The following is a 23,060-nucleotide window of genomic DNA, read 5'->3' as shown; positions in this document are numbered from 1 at the left end:
TGTAGAAGCTTCTAATACATATGGATGCTACACTTAATGATGATCGTCAGAACTTTTACATCTATTTATTTTAGGCATAAGAAATAAATTCACTAGAATGCCATGCATCATTAGTGAAAATATATATTCTTATATATACTTATTAAGTTATTTGTTAAGTGTTACTTACCAGTACCATAAGAATGTGAATATTTTTTCATTAATGATGTTAAGAGCCATCACACAGAGAGCATCGTGCCGTTGTATGCTACCGGATGGACCAAATTTGTAGAAGTCGCACTTTGTGACCTATAATTAATATTTACTTATTAATTTATAAATAAGCTTTTATGTATAACCTAAATGTATTATTACATCTTTACGTTATAGCACCTCTCTATCAATTTAGCATGTTTTAAAATAGTTAGTGCTTATTCATTTTAACTTCTTTCTTCTAGGTTTGAAATGATTAAATCCGGGATGAAAATTAAGGTTTGAAATTATTATGAAGTTGATGAAGACTGCATAAATATATTGTTCAAATGCTGGCGGTGTGATGAAGGGCGACAAAACAATAACTGCATACATGGTATATTGTTAATAAGTTTGATTACTTTTTTATGATCTTTTTGCAGATATGATGACACGATATTACATTTAACTTGCGAAATTTTATATGACACAGTACTCATGACTCAATTTTGTTACCTTCGGAAAAGCAATATCCAGATAGTCCATTTCATCCATCGATTGAGATGCCACTCTTGATCCCAAATTTCTAAAAGTTCCGCTAAGGAAAACATCAGTTACCAAAAATTGCAGAACCACATTAACTGCATTTGCAAGTTCGCAACATACTAGCCAAACACTCCAAGGTCTCATCAGATGAACTCGTGCTAAAAAAATTTTCTTGCTGAAATCATAACACCTTTGGTTTTGTTTTTGGATGGAATAGATCTGTTTCCGAGTTGAACATCGTCTCGGCATATTCAGATAAGGCGACAACTTGTAAAGCATTTACAAAAGCTTTCATTCTTCCTCCTGGAAAAGAGGAAATATATCAAATAAAAATTTATTATAGAAAAATATATTTTTCTTGCTTAAGTAGGGGAGATCTGGTACGGTTGTGCCAGGGTACGTTAGTGAGAGTCGTCATAACAGATAAACTATACTGATTTTGAGATAGGATTTAAAGAGAGAAAGATAAAGTATGACTGTTCGAATAAGTTCCCATTATTGCTTTCAGTTAGTGCCTTTCACTAATATGATCTGTAGACCGCATAGCTGTTAAAGAGTTAAAAGTAAGTTTTTATGTTCAAATTATGCTATATATGTAGATAGGTTACTTTTTTTATTATTTTGCTCTAAGTTGAATATTAGTAGTTATTGACCAGCAATTAGTTTTTATGCTTAGATAATTTAGCTCAGTCATACTGATGATTTGGTTTCAAAAATAAAAAGTTGTAAAAATTTTGAGGATGAAAGTAACGATTGTCATTAGGTTTGCAAGAAAATATTGTATACTTTCTAATATCTTGATGCCTGACAAGAAGGACTGGCTTATATGTGAGGGTCAATATGTCGTTATTTTATATAGACATATTTTATTACAAATATGCTTTGAAGTAAATGTGGCAGTGTTGATAGCCGCACCAGGAAAGATGGAGGAGTTCTCGACACGTTTTCAGCTTAATGTTAAAAAAGTTTGCTAAAGGAGGCGTCCATTAATCGCGTGATGTTTTTAGGGGGAGGGGGGGTGTATGAGACAAAAAATCACGAAATATCACGTGGAGGAGGGATGGGTATAGTAAGATATCATGTGTATTATTTTTACCTGATTTTTTTTTTTTAAATCAATAATTTTACAATTTTTTCTCGTAACTAAAAATACACGTGATGTTTGGTGAGGGAGGAGGTGTCCAAAATTTCCTGAAAAATCGATCACGCGATTAATGGACGCCCCCTAATAAGTGCTGAATGAGCCAAGATTTCCTTTAATGTTTGAAATTATTCATAGTTCTAAGTGGATTTGGTGTGTATGTTATATATTTGAGAATCTGTAGTAATGGGTCACGTTATTTCGTAATGCGTTTAAGTTAACTGTACTCATTGTCAGTAATTTATGAAGCGATGTCTGACTTTGTGACGTTGCGAGATTGGATGCTCGTGTGCGCTTTGCGCTTTGCATCTTGTACCACACCGATTTGAACTTTGTACAAAGAAATTTGAACTATTACATCACAATAAAATATTATATTATATAATACGTAATTCGAATGGTCAGAAGCGATTAAGTTGAATCGATTCGAGTAATTGAATTAATGGAACATGATTTACGCGCTCACAAGAGGAACTTGATAAGCTTTACACCTGAAGGCAACGATTAGAATAACAAAAAAAATCATTTTTCACATTGATGACTTAAAGCAACCTAAATTCCAGCAACTTAAATGCTCTCATTTATCATTAACTTGAAAAATACTCAGCTTCTCAATTCAAACCCATTTTATAGCTCGAAGAACAGCAGATGGCATCATATTGCTGCTCTAATAAAAGTGATTGGAATTTTCTTCTCAAGTACAAACAGAACTATTGATTACTACAATTGTTCATTTGTGCTAATTAATTGCTACTTGATAGACGAGTAGTGTATAATTACTTCGCACATGTTTTGCAATGAGTACATCCGAAGAATTTTCATAGAACGTCCTTTATAATTAAAGTAATTACTTCCACAGCGTTACTGCCGAGGGTCAAATTGATATAAGTATGCTGTATTATCGATATTAAGAAAATAACTTGATCTTGAAGGTTATTTTTAGCCTATGAAGTTAATTTAGGATAGATTACTGCGATTTTATAATTGGCTACATAAAGTTATTTTTGTTAGTGAAAACTATTATTAAAAATATTTTATTTTATATAAACTTGTGATGCAAGTTACTACATTTCTAAATTACTGATCTAGTTTACTATTTCTTTAATTCAACAGCTGGTTATTAGAAGGCAACACAATAATTGTCCTTTCTAGCTGTGATATATTTTTAATATGCTTATGAAGTTAATTTTGTCTTAATTATTTTTGCAGCAATGCCTTGAAAGTCTATTTTTACTTGATATCATATTTGAGATTTATAATCTTGTTGTCTCAAGCGAATATCTGCTATCATTACTGCTGGATACCAAGCTGGTCGAAGTGGAATTAGTGGTTGCTCGATGGCTAGCTCAAAATGTTAAAACTGGAAAAGTCCAAAAGTGGAAAAACTGAGGTCTTACATTACTAACTCGTCTTTGTGCATATGATTATTATCATTTATGTATTTGATTGTTAAATTTATTCCATTATATAGTAAGACAGTTGATAAAATGTACTTTATACAGTTATTATAATTTTAAAACGAGTTGCGTCACGACACCTTGACGTATTGCATCATCTTGACAAATGCGATTTGTGTGGAAACCTGGGAACTCTTTTGTCGATACAAGAATTAAATAGCTTAACAATACACTTGCGTCTAATTGAATTGGTTAGAGGCTAAACGATTTGTAATCGCATGGCTATTTATCAAAAAGCCTTCAACAAAGACATCTGTCATTTGAGTGAATTAAATGATGATGCGCTTCTTATGCAACGGCCACCATGAAATGCATATCGCACCAAGCATTTATAATATATAGAAAAAAATATAAAAACATGTAAGTTTTATTTTTGGCTCTCTAGTGGATTATGTTTGGAGCTATGGAATTTCAATCAGAATTTTGGGTTCGATTCCGCCCAATTGAAATTTTGTTACCAAAAAGAACAGTACTCGACTAGTATGGCAATCAACATAACTCCCAACTGGAGTTTAACTCAAAGCTATTTTTTGACTGATTATTCATTATATTAAGTTTCTAAAAAACTCGTTGGAATAATTATTTTCGTGTGGTAGAGGTAGGTACGCATTATTGTACATCATAAAACTATACATCTAAAGTGAATATTGCACAATATGTTTGTTTGCACAATTTATATAGGTGCAATGATGAAGCAATCTGAGAACACTTGTACGATATCTGTCGTATTTGGTGTATCAAATGATAAGTTTCAAAGATCAGTTTCGATCATGGACGCACCTGTAATTATACACCTTTGGTATCGAATGGTCGAACAGACGGCTCCGAATAAGACGACATATGTTACTTGATATCCAGACGAAGTCTTATCTTCATTTTTAATTAGATTTATAAATATTTTCCAACCACACAAAGAGTATCAAAATAATTTTGTTTAATTATTATAATAGTTACATAAGAAACATAAATATGTTCAGTTAGAGATGTTAATATTAAATTTTTTTTTTATTTCCTATAACCAATCTGAACTTGGGTTTAATTAGGTTATTTGCTGACGCGTGCAGAGCTTTTAAGAATTCCCCCAGTGGGGAATATCCTTACATAAATATATTGATTGTTAATTTATTAAATCTTGCGGCTAACTTCTTTTAATCTTCTCATAGGAACTTGTTTTAGCAGGCCTTTTATTAAAGTGTTTTGGATGGTATGCGCTCTTTTGATGTAATATTATATGTAACTAAGATTTTAGTAATGTAAAGTAAATTATTAGTTCAAATTATTCTTTATCAAGAAGAAAATGTGTTAAATAGGACAACATCTGTTAATATAAATTCGTACCAGGTAGAAATATCTCGCTTCAATTGAACTAATATTTAAATAGTAAATTTGTAACATTTGATAACATTATAATTTTAAGCCAATCGTAGAAATATTTCGGAAAAAAAAACTATATTATGTACCAAGTAAGTGTACCACTCACCTCGCCAAATTTAAATATTTATTGCTTTCATAGAATTGTATCATGTCAGTAAATTTATAGCTTGAATGATCATTTGTGATTTAAAATAAGCGATTAGCTTAGAGAATAAGTTCATTAGCCATTAAGAAATTTTACACAATTTACAGCTTAAATAATAATGTTAGCAAATTTATTATTAACAATTTATTATTAATATGGAGTTAGTAGAAATTTTATTATGTTTGTTCAATTACCGTTGATATACGATATACGTAATATTACGTATAATTACGTGATATACGTAAGTGCAAAAATTTATTACCAATATTAGTATACGCAGTAGCTGCTTACAAGGCGAAGTGAAAGGTGACAACTAACATCGCAGATCATTAATAATGAGTAGGTGCATTGAAAGATTATATGAAAGAAATTAAGATTGCATCCTGACATAGAAACAATGCATTGATGATATATGATTAATTATACTTAATACAATGTAGCAACTTGTTGCCACGCGCTTGCCGAACAGTGTAAAATTTCTTGCTTTAAATAATCATGTCTCGTCGTTTTGTATTTCAACACAAAATCCCGTTATTCAATACATCTAACCAGGGTCGCATCGTAAAGTTAAAGAGTATTTATTTTTTCAACTTTATAACAAAATCTGTAAGAAAATTTCCATCGCCGAGAATATGGATAACTAAATGTTACAATAATAATACGTCGTTTCAGTAAAACATATTTGTGAATTGCTGAAAATAATGACTATGATTCCAAGCATACCTCCTGGATTTCCAGCTTCATTTATTTTGCAGAAATCTTTAAAATCAATAGAAACAAATAATTTTGAACCCATATTAATTCATTTGCATGATATTAACAAGTTTGCATGCATTTTTCATTTAAAAGTATATAAAAACGACAGAAAATTGAAAATGACAGTAAATAGTCATTGAAGTGTAAAGAGTGTATAGGTTCTCAAACTTTTTTGTGTCATGGATTTCTTGGATTGGCACGAAATATTTAAATTAAAAGTACATTTTAATTTAAACATTAATAATTGAATTTAAAATAATAACAAGGAAAAAAAGTAAGAAAAAGTAATGTTTAATTATCAACTTTTAGCAACAATTTTTACAACTATTAAGTCGTCTTTTATCTTTAGTAATCAGAAATAATATGAATTCTCAAAAAGCGCAAAGAATTTTTTACCAAGCCTTTCAATAGTCAGCAAATAGGGTCTTTACAAGTTCAACCATATTCCACAAATCGAATGCTTATTAATGCAACAACTTACATATTTCTATAAATAATTCTATAATTCTATTAATAAATATCATATATGAATTTTTATTATATCTTTAATAAATAGTTATAAAAGTATTGTGATCCACTACCGTGAACTCCTATTTTCATTTTGTGGACCCCCAAATTTTTTTTGCTTACGGACCCTCTGAATTTTTGTCACGGACCCTGGGGGTCTTCACTGCAGAGTAATATTCAAGATAATTTTTGGATCTGTTATATATTAAAAAAATGCAGATGGAAAGAAAACAAAAAATGTGAATAATTATCTTTTGATTATATTTTTTAAAATATTGATTGTTACTAGTGGTATGACGAGGATTTATCAACTTAAGTCCTGTCTAGGAGGAATCCAATTTTCAATTAATTAAATGCAATTAATTGCGTTTTTTTGTTAAAATCTTCAGTTTAAAAATACTAAAGTTGTATTCTACTATGCAACTCATTCAGGTTTGTTGGTATTCAGAGTGACTAATATACTTGTAGTGGAAGTGGTATATGCGTGGGTCATCAAACTAAAACCGAATAAAATAATTTAATACTTTGATAATGATAAATTTCATCATGTCTACGTTGAATTCAAATCATATGGACAATGGTTTGTTATCAGCGGTTTCAAATAGCGGTCACGTAGATAAGCGCGTACTGTAGTGAGTTGCGTTATCTAAAATAAGAAAAAAATTTGGGAGTAGCGGAAGCGTTATAAGCAGCTGTTAGACATAGGCCTCTTTAGCTCAGTGGCAGAGCACTGGTCTTGTAAACCAGGGGTCGTGAGTTCAATCCTCACAGGAGGCATCATATATTTTTTTCTGTTTTTGTAAATGATGCCTCCGATTTTTTTAATTTGTGCTTGCATCACTTTAAAAACTTCCAAAATATATGATATTTAATTAAAAATGCTTAAATCTTATGTACTATTTCTGGCTCACATTTTTTATTAGTAAGATTCCTCATGAATAATGTGATTCATGTGATTACAACTATTAAAAATTTTTCTTAAGATATTTCGGTATACATTTGAAAAACGGTAACAAAAATAACATTTCCAATAAATTATATTGATATTTTTCATTTGTTTTAACATTAACAATTATATTAACAATAACAATTGTTTTAAATATTTTAAAATATCATGGCATAATGTCTTGCACGACTATGTCATTTTTCAAATGCAACCGATCATTTGCGTGCCCTTGTTATTTCCCACAAGAAACTATATTATTATATTAGGAATTAATGTCAAATACACTAACAGAGGGCAATTGTATCTACAATATCGATATTTTGATATAACTTCAAATTGTTTACAAGTTCCTATATTTATAAAGTAGCATTGTTGATCTATGTTTGTTGGATAATTTTTGTTGCCTCTTCTTTTGTCACAAAATTTTGTAACAACTTATATATCTGAAATACGTATTATTGTATTGATAGAACAGATATGAGGGATGATATACCTACGGGTAAAAATCCGAAATAAGAAATATTATGTACACATTTATATTCACTGAAATATATTTATTTATTATTATTATTACTATGTTTGTTGGAATTAAGGCATTGATCGAACTACTTAATTCATTCAGGGCCTGCATTTAGTAAGGATCGTATTTTCGACGACGACCCGAGCGCCAAAGCAATTGGGTCGTCGTCGTTGCATGTTGAGCTAAAAAATCAGGACAGTTTTACGTTAGCGGGATGCTTGTTTTTGACTCTTTCATTCGTAACTAGTGAAAAGTGTTGATTGCTTTTTTTTGTCGAGTTAAAGTAATACAGTCAACCATCAGTGAACGCGATTTTCATACAACATACCACGAGCAGCCGAAATTGAGACAGCCCTATGATAACCTGGTACTTCTGCAACCTATAATTGACTCTTTAGTAAGTAGATATTGGTGTAAAAGGTTTAAATATAAGTTATATTATCGATTATTTTATGTTTTACAATGTTTGTATAAACGTGTCAGGTTATATTATAGTTGTATACGACTAACACTGAACGTTAGTCTCTTTTAAAATAATCATTATTGAAAAATCGAAGGTTTGACTGTAGTTGTGATTATATAACATTCAAATAACATTTATTTAATTTTATTATAATTATTTCTTTGATTAATAAACTAAATAGATTACAGTGAGACCTGGTTTTTGTGTGATTTTATCTTAAGTTACGTAACACAGTGATATATTAATAATATTTTTTTAAATACGAATCAAACTACAGTAATATATCACTAGCTTATTTAGTAAAAATAATTCAGATTTCACTACATGAAGAGTTCTATTTTTAAATATGACTATAATAACATTACATTTATTAATCGTCAGTAAGTAGTTATTTATTTTCAGGAAATTTATTTTAGTAATATTTTTATAGTATTAAGTGATTTGTTGAAGAATATCGTTTATGTGATAAGTGTTAGATAACAAATTAATATAACAGAAGTGCGATTTTAAGTAGTACTTGATATTGTAATCGATGGCAATTAATGTAAGAGGCCTCTTTAGGCTTGTTTTTAAAACTTATATATTTTGATAGCTGTCAAACACTTTATAATATTTTTCTCGATCAGTAAAAATCGAGCGTTCGTTTTGGAGATTAATCCATTTGGAGATATTTTTAAAATTATAAATGTATCGTTAACATAATAAATATCAGGATTTTTATTACTGGTCATGTTTCCACAACAAACAGTATCGGTTATTACCTTACTGCAAACATTAGTTCTTGCATTGAAAGTGCAAGCAAAATTAGTGATAGTGACATATCGGTATGAACAGATTGTGATATAAGTGTTTTTCTTTATTCTTATCTAGGTTAATATTTGAAAAATTAATATTACCTTCTGCTTGTTTCCAGACGTAATGAGGTAAATAGAACATCAGGGCTTGCAGAAACAGCACGAAAGGCACCCACTGGTAATACGCATGTCGAATAATTTCCTCATCTTCGCGGGATGGACCAATACCAGGATGAGGTATGTGGCCAGAATTTATCATACTTTGATTCAAGTGTTTGACCTGGTAAATAAATAAAGGAAATTGTTAATTACTCGCAAATAGATATTGAATATACAATTTTAAAGACTACTTCTGAATCTTTGCTGAAGATGTTTTACTATTATTAAGGGGGCCTTCATTAATCGTGGGATCGATTTTTAAGGATTTTTGAATTTTTCTTTACCCTTGGTGATACTTGGTGAAACGTGGTAAAGAAATCATAAATTTAATGACAAATTTTAGAATTTTGTTGTCAATTATAACATGTAAATTTAGGTATGAAATATTTACACGTGATATTTTCTTGAACCCCCCTCTCTCTCTCTTGTGATATATCGAATTTTTTTTTTGTAAACACGTCCCCCCATTTTAAGCCTCACTTGATTCATAGACCCCAAGTAGAAATTTGATAAAATGTGGTGACGTAATATTTGAGTAAATTATTTGATATAATATGGTTTGTCTAAGAAAGTCTTCACCAATTATGGACGTACACCATAATGACATGAATCAAAACTTTCTAAAGTAATAATGAATTGTAAAAATGCATTTAATATTTAATAAAAATATTTGTTTAGTGCCATTCATTTTTGAATAAATGCTTCGCTTCAATGTGTGGTTCGTTATATTTTTATTGAATCAAAGAATAGTATTAGTAATAAACATTTAACTGCATAAATTATTAAACTGTTAATTAAAATATAATTTTTGTAATTGTTCCATCAATAAAATGGTGTTCGTGATACCTTATATTCAAGACAAGATCATGTTTAGTCGTCAACGATCATACCATGTTGAATACACCGGTTCTCGTCCGATCACCGAAGTCAAGCAACATCGGGCGTGGGTAGTACTTAGATGGGAGACCGCTTGGGAACACCACGTATCGTTGACTTTTTTTTAATAATTTAAACATTTACCGTAAATATAATTAAACTTTTCATCAATTTTATTATTTTATATCGATGGTAATTATTTGTCAATATTAAATTTTTAATTTGAAACTGATATATTCTTTTTTATAGAACATTGAAACATCCAATTAAAAAAAAAAATATTATTTGAAATAAAAAAATATATATTTTTAAATGTAAAAAGACAATTCAGACATAACTTTTACGACATTTAAATCAAAGACAGCATATAGTTATCCAATAAGCGTAACAAATTTCTTAATTATTAGGTTTTATTTACTATGTTTGATCTTCGAAGGAGGCGCCCATTAATCACGTGATCGATTTTTAAGGAATTTTGTACTCTTTCTGTCCTCTTGATGATTAATATTACCCTCTTTCCCCCATTGAACATCGCGTATATTTTCCCGAAAAAAAAATAGTAAAATTGTTGAAAAACTTTATATTTTTTTACTCATGTAAATAATAATTACACATGATATCTTACTAGACCACCTCCGTTTCTCGAATATTTTATAATTAAAATTAAGACATTGTAATTAGAAGGAGCTATCATTGTGGTAGTTATCCTTCTCACGCCATTTTCCATAATTGTCAAAATTTTAGCCTAATGTACATTGTATAGATTGCTATGATAAATAAACAAAAAAAAAACTAGCGGTAAGTGGAATTCTGTCTTGAGGCAATATGGCATCGTGCCTTAAGGCAAATTGCTGGAACTTCCCGTACCGTAACGAAATGTTCGAGAAATACTGAATGTTTTCAAATAGATTATTATAAATATTGTAACATTGTCTAATATTTATAAGAATTTATAAACTGAATTGCAGAGTTAAAATTATTTGTAAAGTATATTAGAACTATAGTCAGAATTAAAAATAAAATCTGAAATATTTTCGATATACACAAAATCTATAAAAAAAAAACAAAAAAAAAAAAAAAAAAAAAAAATGAAAAAAATTTTTTTCCCAAATCAATTATTTTGTTAAGACAAGCAGAAAGTTCTTTGAATCATTTAAATCGGACGCTTAGTTCTCTCAAAAACTGCTTTTTACATATTTAGCTCCGTATCTTCAAAATGGCTGGGCCTGCCTTTGCCAAAAAACTAACAAACACTTCTCCCAATCATTACTAATTGAATGTGTTTTTAGATCATTCAAATCGGATACTCCGTCCTCTCAAAAATTCGATTTCTATTTTCTGCACTCTTTGCTCCGTATCTCCGAAACGGTTGGACCTGTCTTTGCCAAAACTAATCAGCTCTTTTCCCTATCAATAGGAATCGAAAGTTTTTTGAATCATTTAAATCGGTTGATCCGTGCGCCCGAAAACGTGGGCGAAAATTTGTATCCATACATACCATACACACACACACACACAAATACACACACACCACACACACACATCCATTTTTTCTGAAGTATGCCAAAATGTTCAGAAACCTTCAAAACGTCGAGAAATGTAAAATTTTCAATTCCGATTTTTGGCCCATTACAATAACTTACCCTACGGAAGTTAAAAAAACTCCGTTTCTCAAGTGATATTTCGTGATATTTTGTCAAAACCCTCTCGCTCTTAAGCCCCACGTGTATAATAGTTTAAGTTTGAAATTTTGGAAAGTGGTTGTTTATTTATGGGAACGTTAGAAGTTAAAACTCCAATTGGCGATATTGAATTGTTACATCTGCTGCTTTCGTCTTTTGTACAATTTAATTGGAACAATAATACAGTGAATAACAAACAATTAAACTATCTATCGTTTCTGTCATATTCGCATCAACCAATAAATTAAGCATTTAGTAAACAATTTGAAGCGATATTAATGTAGTGGTTTGATAGCGATCTATTAATAGTATCGAATTCTACATATGAACACATATAGGTATATGTGTACGGAGCCCGTAGTGATGTGCATTGAGCGCGCGTTTGCGTGGGCCTCTTTAGCTCAGTGGCAGAGCACTGGTCTTGTAAACCAGGGGTCGTGAGTTCAATCCTCACAGGAGGCAACTAATTTAATTTAATGTATTTTCTGTATTTGTTTAAAATTTTCCTTTTTGGAATTTTTATTTTGTACACGGATTATCAAGATTTAATGCCATTATGCTTAATATTTGCTGTTAGAGGATTATTCTAGAAAAATTATATTTTTATTCTAATTGTCTTCTATTTGTTCTTGGAAATACACTTAATTAATTGAAATCACTACGTATATCCTATTCTATCAATTTTTTCTTTGCGCTTTACAACTAATTTCTTAATTTTACTTTTCTTCTAAATCTGATCTTTTTCAATTCTAATCTATTCAAATTCCACTCAACAATTTTATTTCTATTTATCTTCAAATTAACTATTTTAAATTATAATTCCTACTTCTATTTTTATGCAATATCAAATCAACAATTCAAATTCTATTTAATTTTAACTCAACATTTTAAATTCTATGTCATTGCCAAATAATCCAAGTATAAATCCAAGCTGAGCTGTTTACACCAATAGGTATTTGCTCAAATCTTATTTATGGGATGAGCCCAAATATTATTCCTAATGGCCCCAGAATTATTTTCTAAAATAACTTAAATTTCGTTTTACAGGTGCAAATTTATGTACTTTTCGATTCTCCCATATATTACCGGTCAAAAAATACAGATACAGATACAGATACAAACTTGTATATTAAAATTATTTAAATTTAGGTCCTCAAATTTTTTTCATAAATATGATATTTGTGAATCGAAAATTTCAAAGCTGTAAGATGTGTAAACGTAAATGCGTAGGAAAATCTTTGAAATACTCATTTTCAAAAAAATCTTATGTGCACTTTCTTGAATCTACTCATGTGTCTAGGTTTGTTTTCTCAAACCTATTTTTACATGAAAATTTATGAATGAGCCCTAAAAAATTAAATCATTTACGATATTAATTTAATGTGATGTTATATCGAAAAAAATGTTAATAAATACTTTATTAACATTTAATATAATTTAATATAATTTATAATATAAAATATTTTATTTATTTGTTAGATTTGTCACTCGAACTAGTTAGTAATTTTATAAAATTTTGAGTACATGGAACTTTGTATAAAAATATTTGCTTGTGAACTTCACATAATAAATTACTAAATAAATATTAATTAGACATAATAAGATAATATTTATTTGTTTAACTTGGTAAAGAATTTGTTTAAATATTCCAATGGCCTCGCCCGTAGGTAAGCGGTTAAGAGCGACGGGACCTGAGCGGTTAAGACGTCTCGGGTTCGATACCAACTTCGAGCAGCCTGATATCAGGCAGCAGTGACAACGATTTTTACTTGAAAATATAGATAGCAATTCCAAGTGAAAATAGCCCTTGCCCGGCATTGCTGCACCAATAAAAAGTCAGCCCTATTAGATTAATTCTAATAACAAAAATCATCAAATATGGATGGATTAACTATTAGTTTATCATCTAAAAAATACGAAGTAAGGAGAAGTTTCAGCCCAAGAGCTCATAGGACGTAAGGTTCTGATTGCTGTTAAAAATATAATAATAAAAAAATATATATTTCCAATAAAAGTTTCAAAGTGTTTAATGGGCTTAATGATTTATTAGATTTGTAACTCAAGCTGTGGTATACAATTTTGTTCATTTACTACCATCAGTACTTTTAAATAATATTTCTTAATCAAAAATTGTACATTTTATCAAAATTCTAGTGTAATAAAATTATTTGTATCTTCTACAACAAAATCTATTTATCGGAGTTTTAGAGATTGTTATCATAGATGCTTCAGAGTGATTTATAACATATGTGAATATGAATAAATATCATATCTTTGCCATAACAAAAAAATATTTAAACAATTATTTTTATTTAAGAAGCGAAAACAAATAACTGAAACAATGTTTATTTTGCAAGAATAATCATAACTGTTATTCCAATTCGACTTTAAATTAAAATTGAAATAAAATCTAAAGATTCAGAAAATCTTCAAGATTTTTATGCGATATGTCTACAGATATGCTTATTTTCATAAAATTGCGTGCATATGAAATTGTTACTTTATATCGGTGAAATCGAATCAAAATGCTATAAAAAGCCACAGGTATTACAAACTGAATTGTGCGAGTTCGATCAGGTGTAAAATTGCCCGCAATCAGGTTTCAGTAGCACGTGCGTGTGTCGCATAATCGCAAACCACCGACGACGCCGCCGCCGCCGCTTCGGCTGTAACAGGACACTCACTCGCGATTATTCGATTTATCGGATACGATTGAAGAAACTTGTAAGATAAATATCTTATAGTATAAGTTATGCACCATTAACAGACGTAATTTGAGTACCTCTGATATGGCAAGGATATTTATACATATATAATATATCTTTTAACTCAATCTTTAAATACTGAATCTCTAACTTTAAGTTGAGTTAGTAACTTATGACAATTTGCCCTTGCAGTTTGGATTGTTTTAAACTCATTGCTCGAATTTATAACAAATATTTTAAGAAGACACATTTTATGAAAATTATTAGCCAATTTAATTTTATTTTAGTCAAGTTTTAGACCACACATTTCTGTATCATATACATATGTATCTAATTAAAATAGTAATTCCTATCTGATCTATGCATATCGTTCTTAATTATCTATTATCAAAGATACGTAATAGTTATTTTTGAAGCTGAACAGTTAAATGTCGAACATTCAAGAAACTAGGAAAAATGTATCTAATTAGATACATTTTGCCTAATTGCTAAAATAGCAATTCGTGCCTGATCTATGCATATCGTTCTTATCTATCTATTATCAATCATACGTAATTTTATACTTAAAAAAGTATCTCGAAATTATTTTTAAAGCTGAACAACTAAATGTCGATCATTCAAGCAACCAGTAAAAATTCAAACTTTTTGCAGTAAAAATCTCAATGATTTTTATTTTTGTTTCTAAGTTTATAAACACTTTTATTTATTTTTCATTAATCAATTTACGTAATCGATAAATTAATTAAAATATTAGGCAGATTTCATTTTTATAGCATGATAGTTTTTGTATTGGGATAATTATTATAATATTGGGATAATTACTACACTATAGCATGTAAATTATAAAAATATCTATGTATTATAGGAGAAAGTATTTCAAGTAAACAAATTTTATAATATTGTTAAAAAAAAAGTTGACAATACAAATGATTGATATCGTTTGACTTAGTTTTTATATTAACACAATCATTGCATTTAAAAACGTGATTTAGAAAAAGATTTAATTGCATTTAATCAAATTTGTAATTATTGCGATAGTTTGCAATAATGTTTTTGGGCAGTTGTTTCAAGGAAAGCTTCTGTTTAAGGTAGAATAAATGTATAAATCATCTAAAAACAAACTAGTGGTTTATGAAATATTCGAGGAATATTAAGTGTTTTCAATTATTATCAATTATGTAACATCCATTATTCTTATTTTATAAAAAGTAAATAAACAAAACTTATGCAATCGGATTTAATGAAGAACATTGTCTAATATTTCTAAGTATTACATAAACTTAATTGCGAAGCTAAAATTATTTATTTGAAGTATATAAGTAATGTTTAGGAACTTTAGCTAGAACTAGAATTAAAATCATAATTATTTTTCGATATTCAAAAAAAATTTTTTTTGGTTCTCTCAAAAACTGCAATTTTTTGCACAATTAGCTTTATATCTCCGAAACGACTGGACCTGTCTTCGTCAAAATTTAATCACCAAAAACTGTAATTTTTAACACTTTTTGCTCCATATCTTCGAAACCACCTGCCTCCGTCAAAAACTAATAAGCACGTCTCCTCATCAATAGGAATCGAATGTTTTTTGAACCATTCAAATCGGTTAATCCGTACGTCCAAAATCGTCGACGAACAATTGTCTTCACACATAAACACACACACACACATCCTTTTTCTTCAGGTATGCTTAAATGTTCAGAAACTTGAAGATATGCAAAAATTTTATTTTTGATTTTCGGCCTACCTATAACCTACTGGAAGTTAATAAGGCTAATTATCTTTATGCATATTAGGTATTTCAAACATAATGCACATTTTTATTATTCACATTCTACATATATTTTTTCCCAATAAACTTTTCTACGTAGTTCTGCATATAATTGTGAATATTATACTTTTTTATTATACCATAATCATTACCATTTTTTTAACATGACTATCAATCTTGTATCAAGAAATACTCAAAACTTGTTAAACTGCTGGGTCGATCCAGCAAATAGGAAAATACTTAGTGCTTTTGGATGAGAAGTTTTGTTTATGGTGAGGAACTTACACTTAACTTAATGAATTTAATTTTTTTTAATTTAAGTTTCCATCACCAAGAGGAAGTAGCATATCGGTTGAAAGAAAATCAGTTAAGTTTTCCTAATACAGTTCAAGATAGATGAGATAACCCATTGATTGCAAACGATGAGACTTCAGGTCGAATTTGTGTAGCAACACTACATCTGAATGATTCAGGCACCTCTATGTCTAACAAAAAGTAATGTATATAATAATAGCAACGTCTTTGATTGTTCTCGCATTGAAGGTGACGAGTCAGCGATCTCAGAAAGACGAGTCACTGGCCAGACGTCAGGCTGGCCCCGGATATGGACTATGGATCATATTTAGGGGAAACCGGTGTAAATTGTAATAATAAATTGGCTGATTGTAATACTTATTTAACATGTAAATATTAAATAAGCTCTTTATTTTAAACCACCAAAAAAAGAAGAAGCTCGACAAATTAAAAGATGAGTGGAAAGACATTAGCGAATGTGCCGATTCTCCTTCTAAAATCGAGTTTTACATACATCAACTAACACTCCGACTATAAATACCTAGCAATATGACATTCAATATATTATTTTGCTTTATATTTTACAAATGAATGAATGAATTATTAAACAATATAATAGAAAAAACAAACCATTATGCAGCACAAAAATGAACAAATATACTGACTGTAAATTTCAATCAGTGGCATATTCTAATTCTAATAAAATTTTATTGTTGTCAAAAAACACTAAATGCAGCATTGGAACAAATTTTTTGAACGTCACCATTTTTCATAAAATGATCAAAAATAAATTAATATTATAAATGTATGTCCTTCAATGACCATAAATTTTTATCAAACAAATTGCATAACATACACAATGAAATCAAGTTTACAGCCGGTACAGTAGATTGTTTTGAAATCGGTGCCGTCCCGTAAGTGTTAATTTTGATGAAAACGGTGCACTAGAAATAGTTTTTAATAATACAATGTGACTAAAACGAATAGTCATTTTTGGCAATTTTAAATTTACGTCGGAAGTCAACGACATATTCAGAAAGGCTTTTTGGATTTTTAACGCCACTTTTTTCTGAACATTCATCATACATAAATAATAATAAAATTTAAAATACTGATTATGAGTGTAAAATGTACATAATCAAAACTATTTTCAATTATTAAATTTTTATTATTATTTTATTATTTAAATTATTATTAAATTATTAAATTATTACTATTTATATACCTAGAAACTGTTTGCTCCATTCGGGAAACAAATTCTAAAAATAAACTGAAATTCAGAATTTTTGATGATGACACATATTAAAAGTATTACAAAATGCGTTATTATAACAATTACCTCCAGTCTCCCCTAAAACGTAATAATTATTTTTATATTATGCTCCATATGTGTATCTAATTCATGTCGGTCAGACTATAAACTATGAAGATGAACTTGAGATGCACGTTTTTGCTTCGTTTGCATCGAAAGAACAACAGATGTGCATCAATCTTCTTCTATTCACGTGTGCAATTTGCAATTATAAAACATTACGTTCCTGGTACATCGCTAATTCTTAGAAAATTTCTATTAGATGGCCAAAATTGGCAGATCAAATGTAGGTTGCCACTTGATAAGATGATACAGATGCCTATATTTGGCACCAGATTTAAAATTATATTGTTTAAACAAAACGATTGTTTTGTGTTGCGACATTTGTTTGCAAAATGTTTATGAAAAATTGTGTTAATAATAAAATTAATTAACAATGAACATAATTTTTCTTTTTATATTATTTAGTTTGATGTTTCTCGACATAGTTTCGAACATCTTATGAGGTTTTTGAATTATCTGTCATAAGTCTTCAGAGATAGAAATACTGTACAATATGTGTGACATCTGTTTACAGACGTGATTCTAAAAATAACCCTTTTTCTTGGTATAAAAACTAGAAGCACTATTATTACATGTGTTTCAGAAGTGATCAACCACAATACTGTCGAATGGAAAAGGTCTGCATTTTGCAAAAAATCGATGAAAGATTTTTTTGTTACTCACAATAAATATAGAAATGACGTAATATTAAATGAATGATTAATTCAATTTTCCGAGTGCATTTTTTTCAACAAACCATCAGATAAGTACGTGTACATAATCATGTATTTCATATTACTCATTGCATTTCCTCTGCAAATTTTATCACTATTAAGTTAATTAGCAGAAATATATTTTTGTCTTACTTATCATTAAATTATTGCTTAGAAAATAATATCAACAATTCCAAAATTGCGCTACAATTTAAAATTTATCAACTAGTGGGGCGCATGGCATCGTGTCTTAAGGCAAATTGCTGGAACCAAAAATTATTTTTTTTTAAAAAGATTAACATTTTTGAAAAAAAAATTAGAATTTTGAAAAATTAGATTTTTTAGAAACTAAATTTTTGACAAAAACTTCCTTTTTTTTGAAAAAAAAAGACTTCTTGAAGAAAAGTGTATTTTGAAATATTTTGGAAATTCTGAACTTTTTTCAAAGCAATCGTACTGCTTTAACTGCATAGAGACGAAATATCGAAGCGCGTAAGCGCCGCGCCACCGTCTAACGGATAAGCATTGGTACGGAACCTATAGGAATGCAAACAAAATTTATACTTATTGCTAAAATCTCTATATAAAATATCTAATAATTTGATGTGCATATGTCTAATGATCATTTTGACCACCAGATAGCATTTATTTTTACTATTTTACTAAATCTCCGAAACCGCTAGACCTGCCTTCATTAAAATTTGATCAGTTCTTCATTGTTAATACAAGTAAAATGTTTTCTGAATTATTCAAATCGGACGCTCCGTTCTCTTAAAAAACTGAGTTACGGTTTTGGCATTTTTTGCCCCCATATCTTCGGAACGGCTTTAGAGCTTTTAGCATTATGCGCCTTCATTATGACGATCGAAGTAGTTTTATCACTTTAGTTGCAGAATTTACAATACTTCTAAACGCAAGTGTTCACCTGGTTGTTCACTAATCAAGAATTATTGTATTATAACTAGTTGGAACTATATTTTTTTTTTTATTGAACTCCCCTACATTGGCAAGCACAGCTCATAAAGACACCTTTTTCTACCTTGTTCATATCTTATACCTATTGCATCACTTTCATTTTTTCCAGGTAACCGTCCATTCCGAGAATTTTCAACGTGATTCCCATGCTGGGTATGCGGAATTCGAACAAAATGTTACATACACAAAAATTTGTTCTGCTTCCTGTTGGACTTTGCACGATCAGACAGGTGAGTCACAAATTTTGGGGCATTGACTTTGAGGGAAAAGAAGTTGCATTTTTTATAAAATTAAGTAGTTCTATTAGCAACGGTTTATTTTCTCATGATTGGAATAAATCAATTATTTATTGATGAATTATTTTTTTTATCAATAATATTATTTTGCTTCTTCAATCATGGATATGTTAATATTAATAAAGTTATAATGAGATATAATAATGTAAGCGAGAGTTTCAACCTGAGGATTCAGAATCAAGCAAAGTAAGATATTCAAAAAACAAATGTTAGCCCTTGCTGGGCCACATATTTTTAGTTTATTAACTTCGGTTGAGAGACTACATTTGCGTTTTTGACTCATAAATAGTGTTATTGATCAGTTTTTGATCGATATTTTATTTTATCATCGTAAAAACAATGATATCAAAAAATTCTGTGAATTTGAGCAATAGTTATCGAATTTATTATCAATAATGTAGAAATGCTTCTGCTAGTTTTGAAAATTCTATTGTCTATTTTGTGAATCATAAGACAAATTGAATAGGTAACCACAATACTCATTATCAGGATGAACAATTTTTGAAATAGCAAAACAAATTACGTGACTTTATAGAAGTGAATGTGAATTCTGTAATACAAATGTTTAAAGTATGTTTAGAATGCCCATAGAAAAGAAACGATTAACCATCAAGAAAATCTTATTATCACCCACTGTATGCGTGGATCTTCAAAAAATAGTTGCTTTTTTTAATATTAGCTTTATCGGCCCTATTAACGGTTTATTGACACTTCATAAATTACATTAATCATTATTAACTTCCCGTAGGGTAAGTTATTGTAATCGTCCAAAAATATCGAAATTGAAAGTTTTACATTTCTTCACGTTTTCAAGGTTTCTGAACATTTTAGCATACCTCAGAAAAAATGGATGTGTGTGTGTATGTATGCATGTATGGATACAATTTTTTGTCCACGTTTTCGGGCGCACGTATCAACCGATTTGAATGGTTCAAAAAACATTTGATTCCTATTGATAGGTACTGATTAGTTTTTGGCAAACGCAGGTCCAGTTTTTGAGAGAACTAAGCGTCCCATTTGAATGATTAAAAGAACTTTCTGCTTCGTTTAACAAAATTATTGCTTTTAGGAAAAAAAATTGTTTCAATTTTTTTTTCAATTTTTTTTTCAAAAAATATTTTTTGTATATCGAAAATAATTCAGATTTTAATTGTAATTCTGACTTAAGTTCTAATATACTTTAAACAAATATTTTCAACTTTTCAATTCAGTTTATATAATTCTTATAAATATTACAGTATTTATTTATAATAATCTATGTGAAAACATTTAATATTCCTCGAACATCTTGTTATGGTACGGGAAGTTCCAGCAATTTGACTTAAGACACGATACACACCACTAGTTAATTATTTTTATTGATATATCATTTTATTAGTCTCGTTTAAGTAGGTATCCTCATCATTTATATTTGTGAAACATGTGAGAATACATAAATTGATCAATATTGCATCAAGCTATATAGAGCAGTATTGCTACTTTAAGGCTACTTTCAAAAATGCAAACTTCTTATCTTATTATAGTTGAAAAATCAGATGGTTACACATTTGGAGAGCAAAACAATTTTAAAATTAATAATATATAAAAGATAGACTATTCTACTGTAAAAAGCTGTGAAACTTGACGACTATGCAATTTGAGAGTTCCATATCATGTCTTGCATGGAATTATATAAATTAATAAATATTTTTTCACGAATGGCGAAGTTAGGAGATTTACCACATATAGTATATGGTTTTAGTACTTTATTTAGTTTAATAGCATTTATAATTTATTATTCGGAAATTATTAGAAAATTATTTAAATATTAGACTTGGAATTAAATAATCTTTTTAAAGTGTTATCGGTGAAATAACTATTAATTGACTTACCGCTGTGTATGTGCTGGTGAAAAAGCAGAAAGTCTCAAGAACATGTTGAGGTACCGCTGGTCCTTGTCCTAATATACATTTAATATGTTCTCCTATGTATTGTCTTGATGTGACCAGAACCGTGCAAGCCATCAAAAGCATAAAAGTTACACGATAATGCAATTTGCATACTGCATTATCGATTGAAATACTTTTGTTCAGGTGCTTCGCCTGATCTTTTAGCACTTGAAATGTCATCAACATCTTGGAGAATTTTTTATTTTAGTTTTTGTATATAATTAAATTATAATATTTAAATATTATCTGTTCCTAGTACCACGAATACGTTTGTTATCTAACAACAATTTAATGTCGTCATGGTTTACGGTTTTGTTTTTGGAGACAGCTGTAAAATAATAACTTTATTACGATGTGGAATTGTTGTGATTTTTTGCATCGTACTTTTACTGTGCTTCTTTCTACTATATTTTGAGATTAGAATAAATTATAAATAAATATTTATAATTTAAAAAAATTATAAAGAAAAATTAATGTATTTATTCAATTTATATAAAATATATAAGAAATATTTTTAAAAATGTGCCATATTTTTTAATACACGATTGATTTGCTATAAGTATGTCCAATAATTTAGCAGATATTAATTTTAATAGTTGAATGAAATTTACTTATTCTTATTATTTTAATAAGTTTTAACTCGATAATTAGTTTAAATTAGACAAATATATGAATTGTGAACAGTAGGAACTATTTGTATTTTTTGTTTCTTCTTGAATATAATATTATTTCTTTTTATTCATCAATAAGTAAGCCATGATCATTAATAATAAATATTACTTCGGCATTTTGTCAAAAATGTATTTATTGAAATTTGCACATATTTTAACACGTATATTATTTTCAAACTGTATAATATATAACTAATTGTCAAAAAGTCAAGAAGAAATGTGAAAGACGGTCTATGCTTATTATCTCGAAGCCTAAATAACGTTTATATATCAAAAAATAAAACTTAATTATCAGTTTTGTGATATTTTGTAATAGTGAATTCAGTGAAATATAGACCAAAAATATAAGATAAATTAGAATTAGTAGATACTAAAACGTCTTTATTTTGTTGGTTCAAATTATTATTTTCTATAAATAAATAATGCAAGCTTTTACTGTGAACATCTTTGGTCTTTTCAAATAGCATTTATAAACTCAAGAAGAATCAAAAACCAAATATTTGACTTATATTGTGTGTAGTGATTAAATATTAGCTGCTTTTATTTTTCTATAATCAATAGAATTCAAAATGTAATTTTAACAATAAGGAACAAAACGGACTTCAATTCCTCGCTATTTTTATCCAATATGAAGAAAACGTTCTTAGTACAATAATTAATTTGTGCTCTCATTCTTTCATTTATCCATATCATTTGAATATTCTTATAACTTATAAAAAGACATCAATTTAAAATAAATGAATAAATTTGAATTTTAATTTTAATTTTTGTATAGAAAATTAAAATTTCACTAATGTTGCAATGTAAAAGCACGATGCA

General features: G+C 28.9%; 1 protein-coding gene and 3 non-coding genes across 4 annotated transcripts; 3 read left to right on the top strand and 1 right to left on the bottom strand.

The window, feature by feature from the left end:
- Positions 1–165: 165 nt before the first annotated feature.
- On the bottom strand, positions 166–21,886 carry LOC113385996 (innexin inx7-like). Its single transcript, XM_026623812.1, has 5 exons — positions 21,514–21,886; positions 8,923–9,100; positions 954–1,020; positions 688–892; positions 166–288 (listed from the first exon to the last, which is right to left on the bottom strand). The coding sequence occupies exons 1-5, from the start codon at positions 21,754–21,756 to the stop codon at positions 166–168; spliced, it is 816 nt and encodes a 271-aa protein (XP_026479597.1). The 5' UTR covers positions 21,757–21,886.
- On the top strand, positions 6,803–6,874 carry Trnat-ugu. The gene has a single exon. It is a non-coding gene; the product is annotated as a tRNA-Thr (tRNA).
- LOC113387155 lies at positions 9,856–9,974 on the top strand. The gene has a single exon (XR_003368109.1). It is a non-coding gene; the product is annotated as a 5S ribosomal RNA (ribosomal RNA).
- Trnat-ugu lies at positions 11,928–11,999 on the top strand. Its single transcript has one exon. It is a non-coding gene; the product is annotated as a tRNA-Thr (tRNA).
- Positions 21,887–23,060: the final 1,174 nt, after the last annotated feature.

This window comes from Ctenocephalides felis, unplaced genomic scaffold, assembly GCF_003426905.1.
Source record: "Ctenocephalides felis isolate EL2017-DRISC unplaced genomic scaffold, ASM342690v1 CF-g0.4_SCAFFOLD_03571, whole genome shotgun sequence".
In the NCBI taxonomy this organism is placed as follows: Eukaryota; Metazoa; Arthropoda; class Insecta; order Siphonaptera; family Pulicidae; genus Ctenocephalides; species Ctenocephalides felis.
The sequence above is the reverse complement of the archived record's forward strand: the minus strand, read 5'-3'. Positions and strand labels throughout refer to the sequence as shown.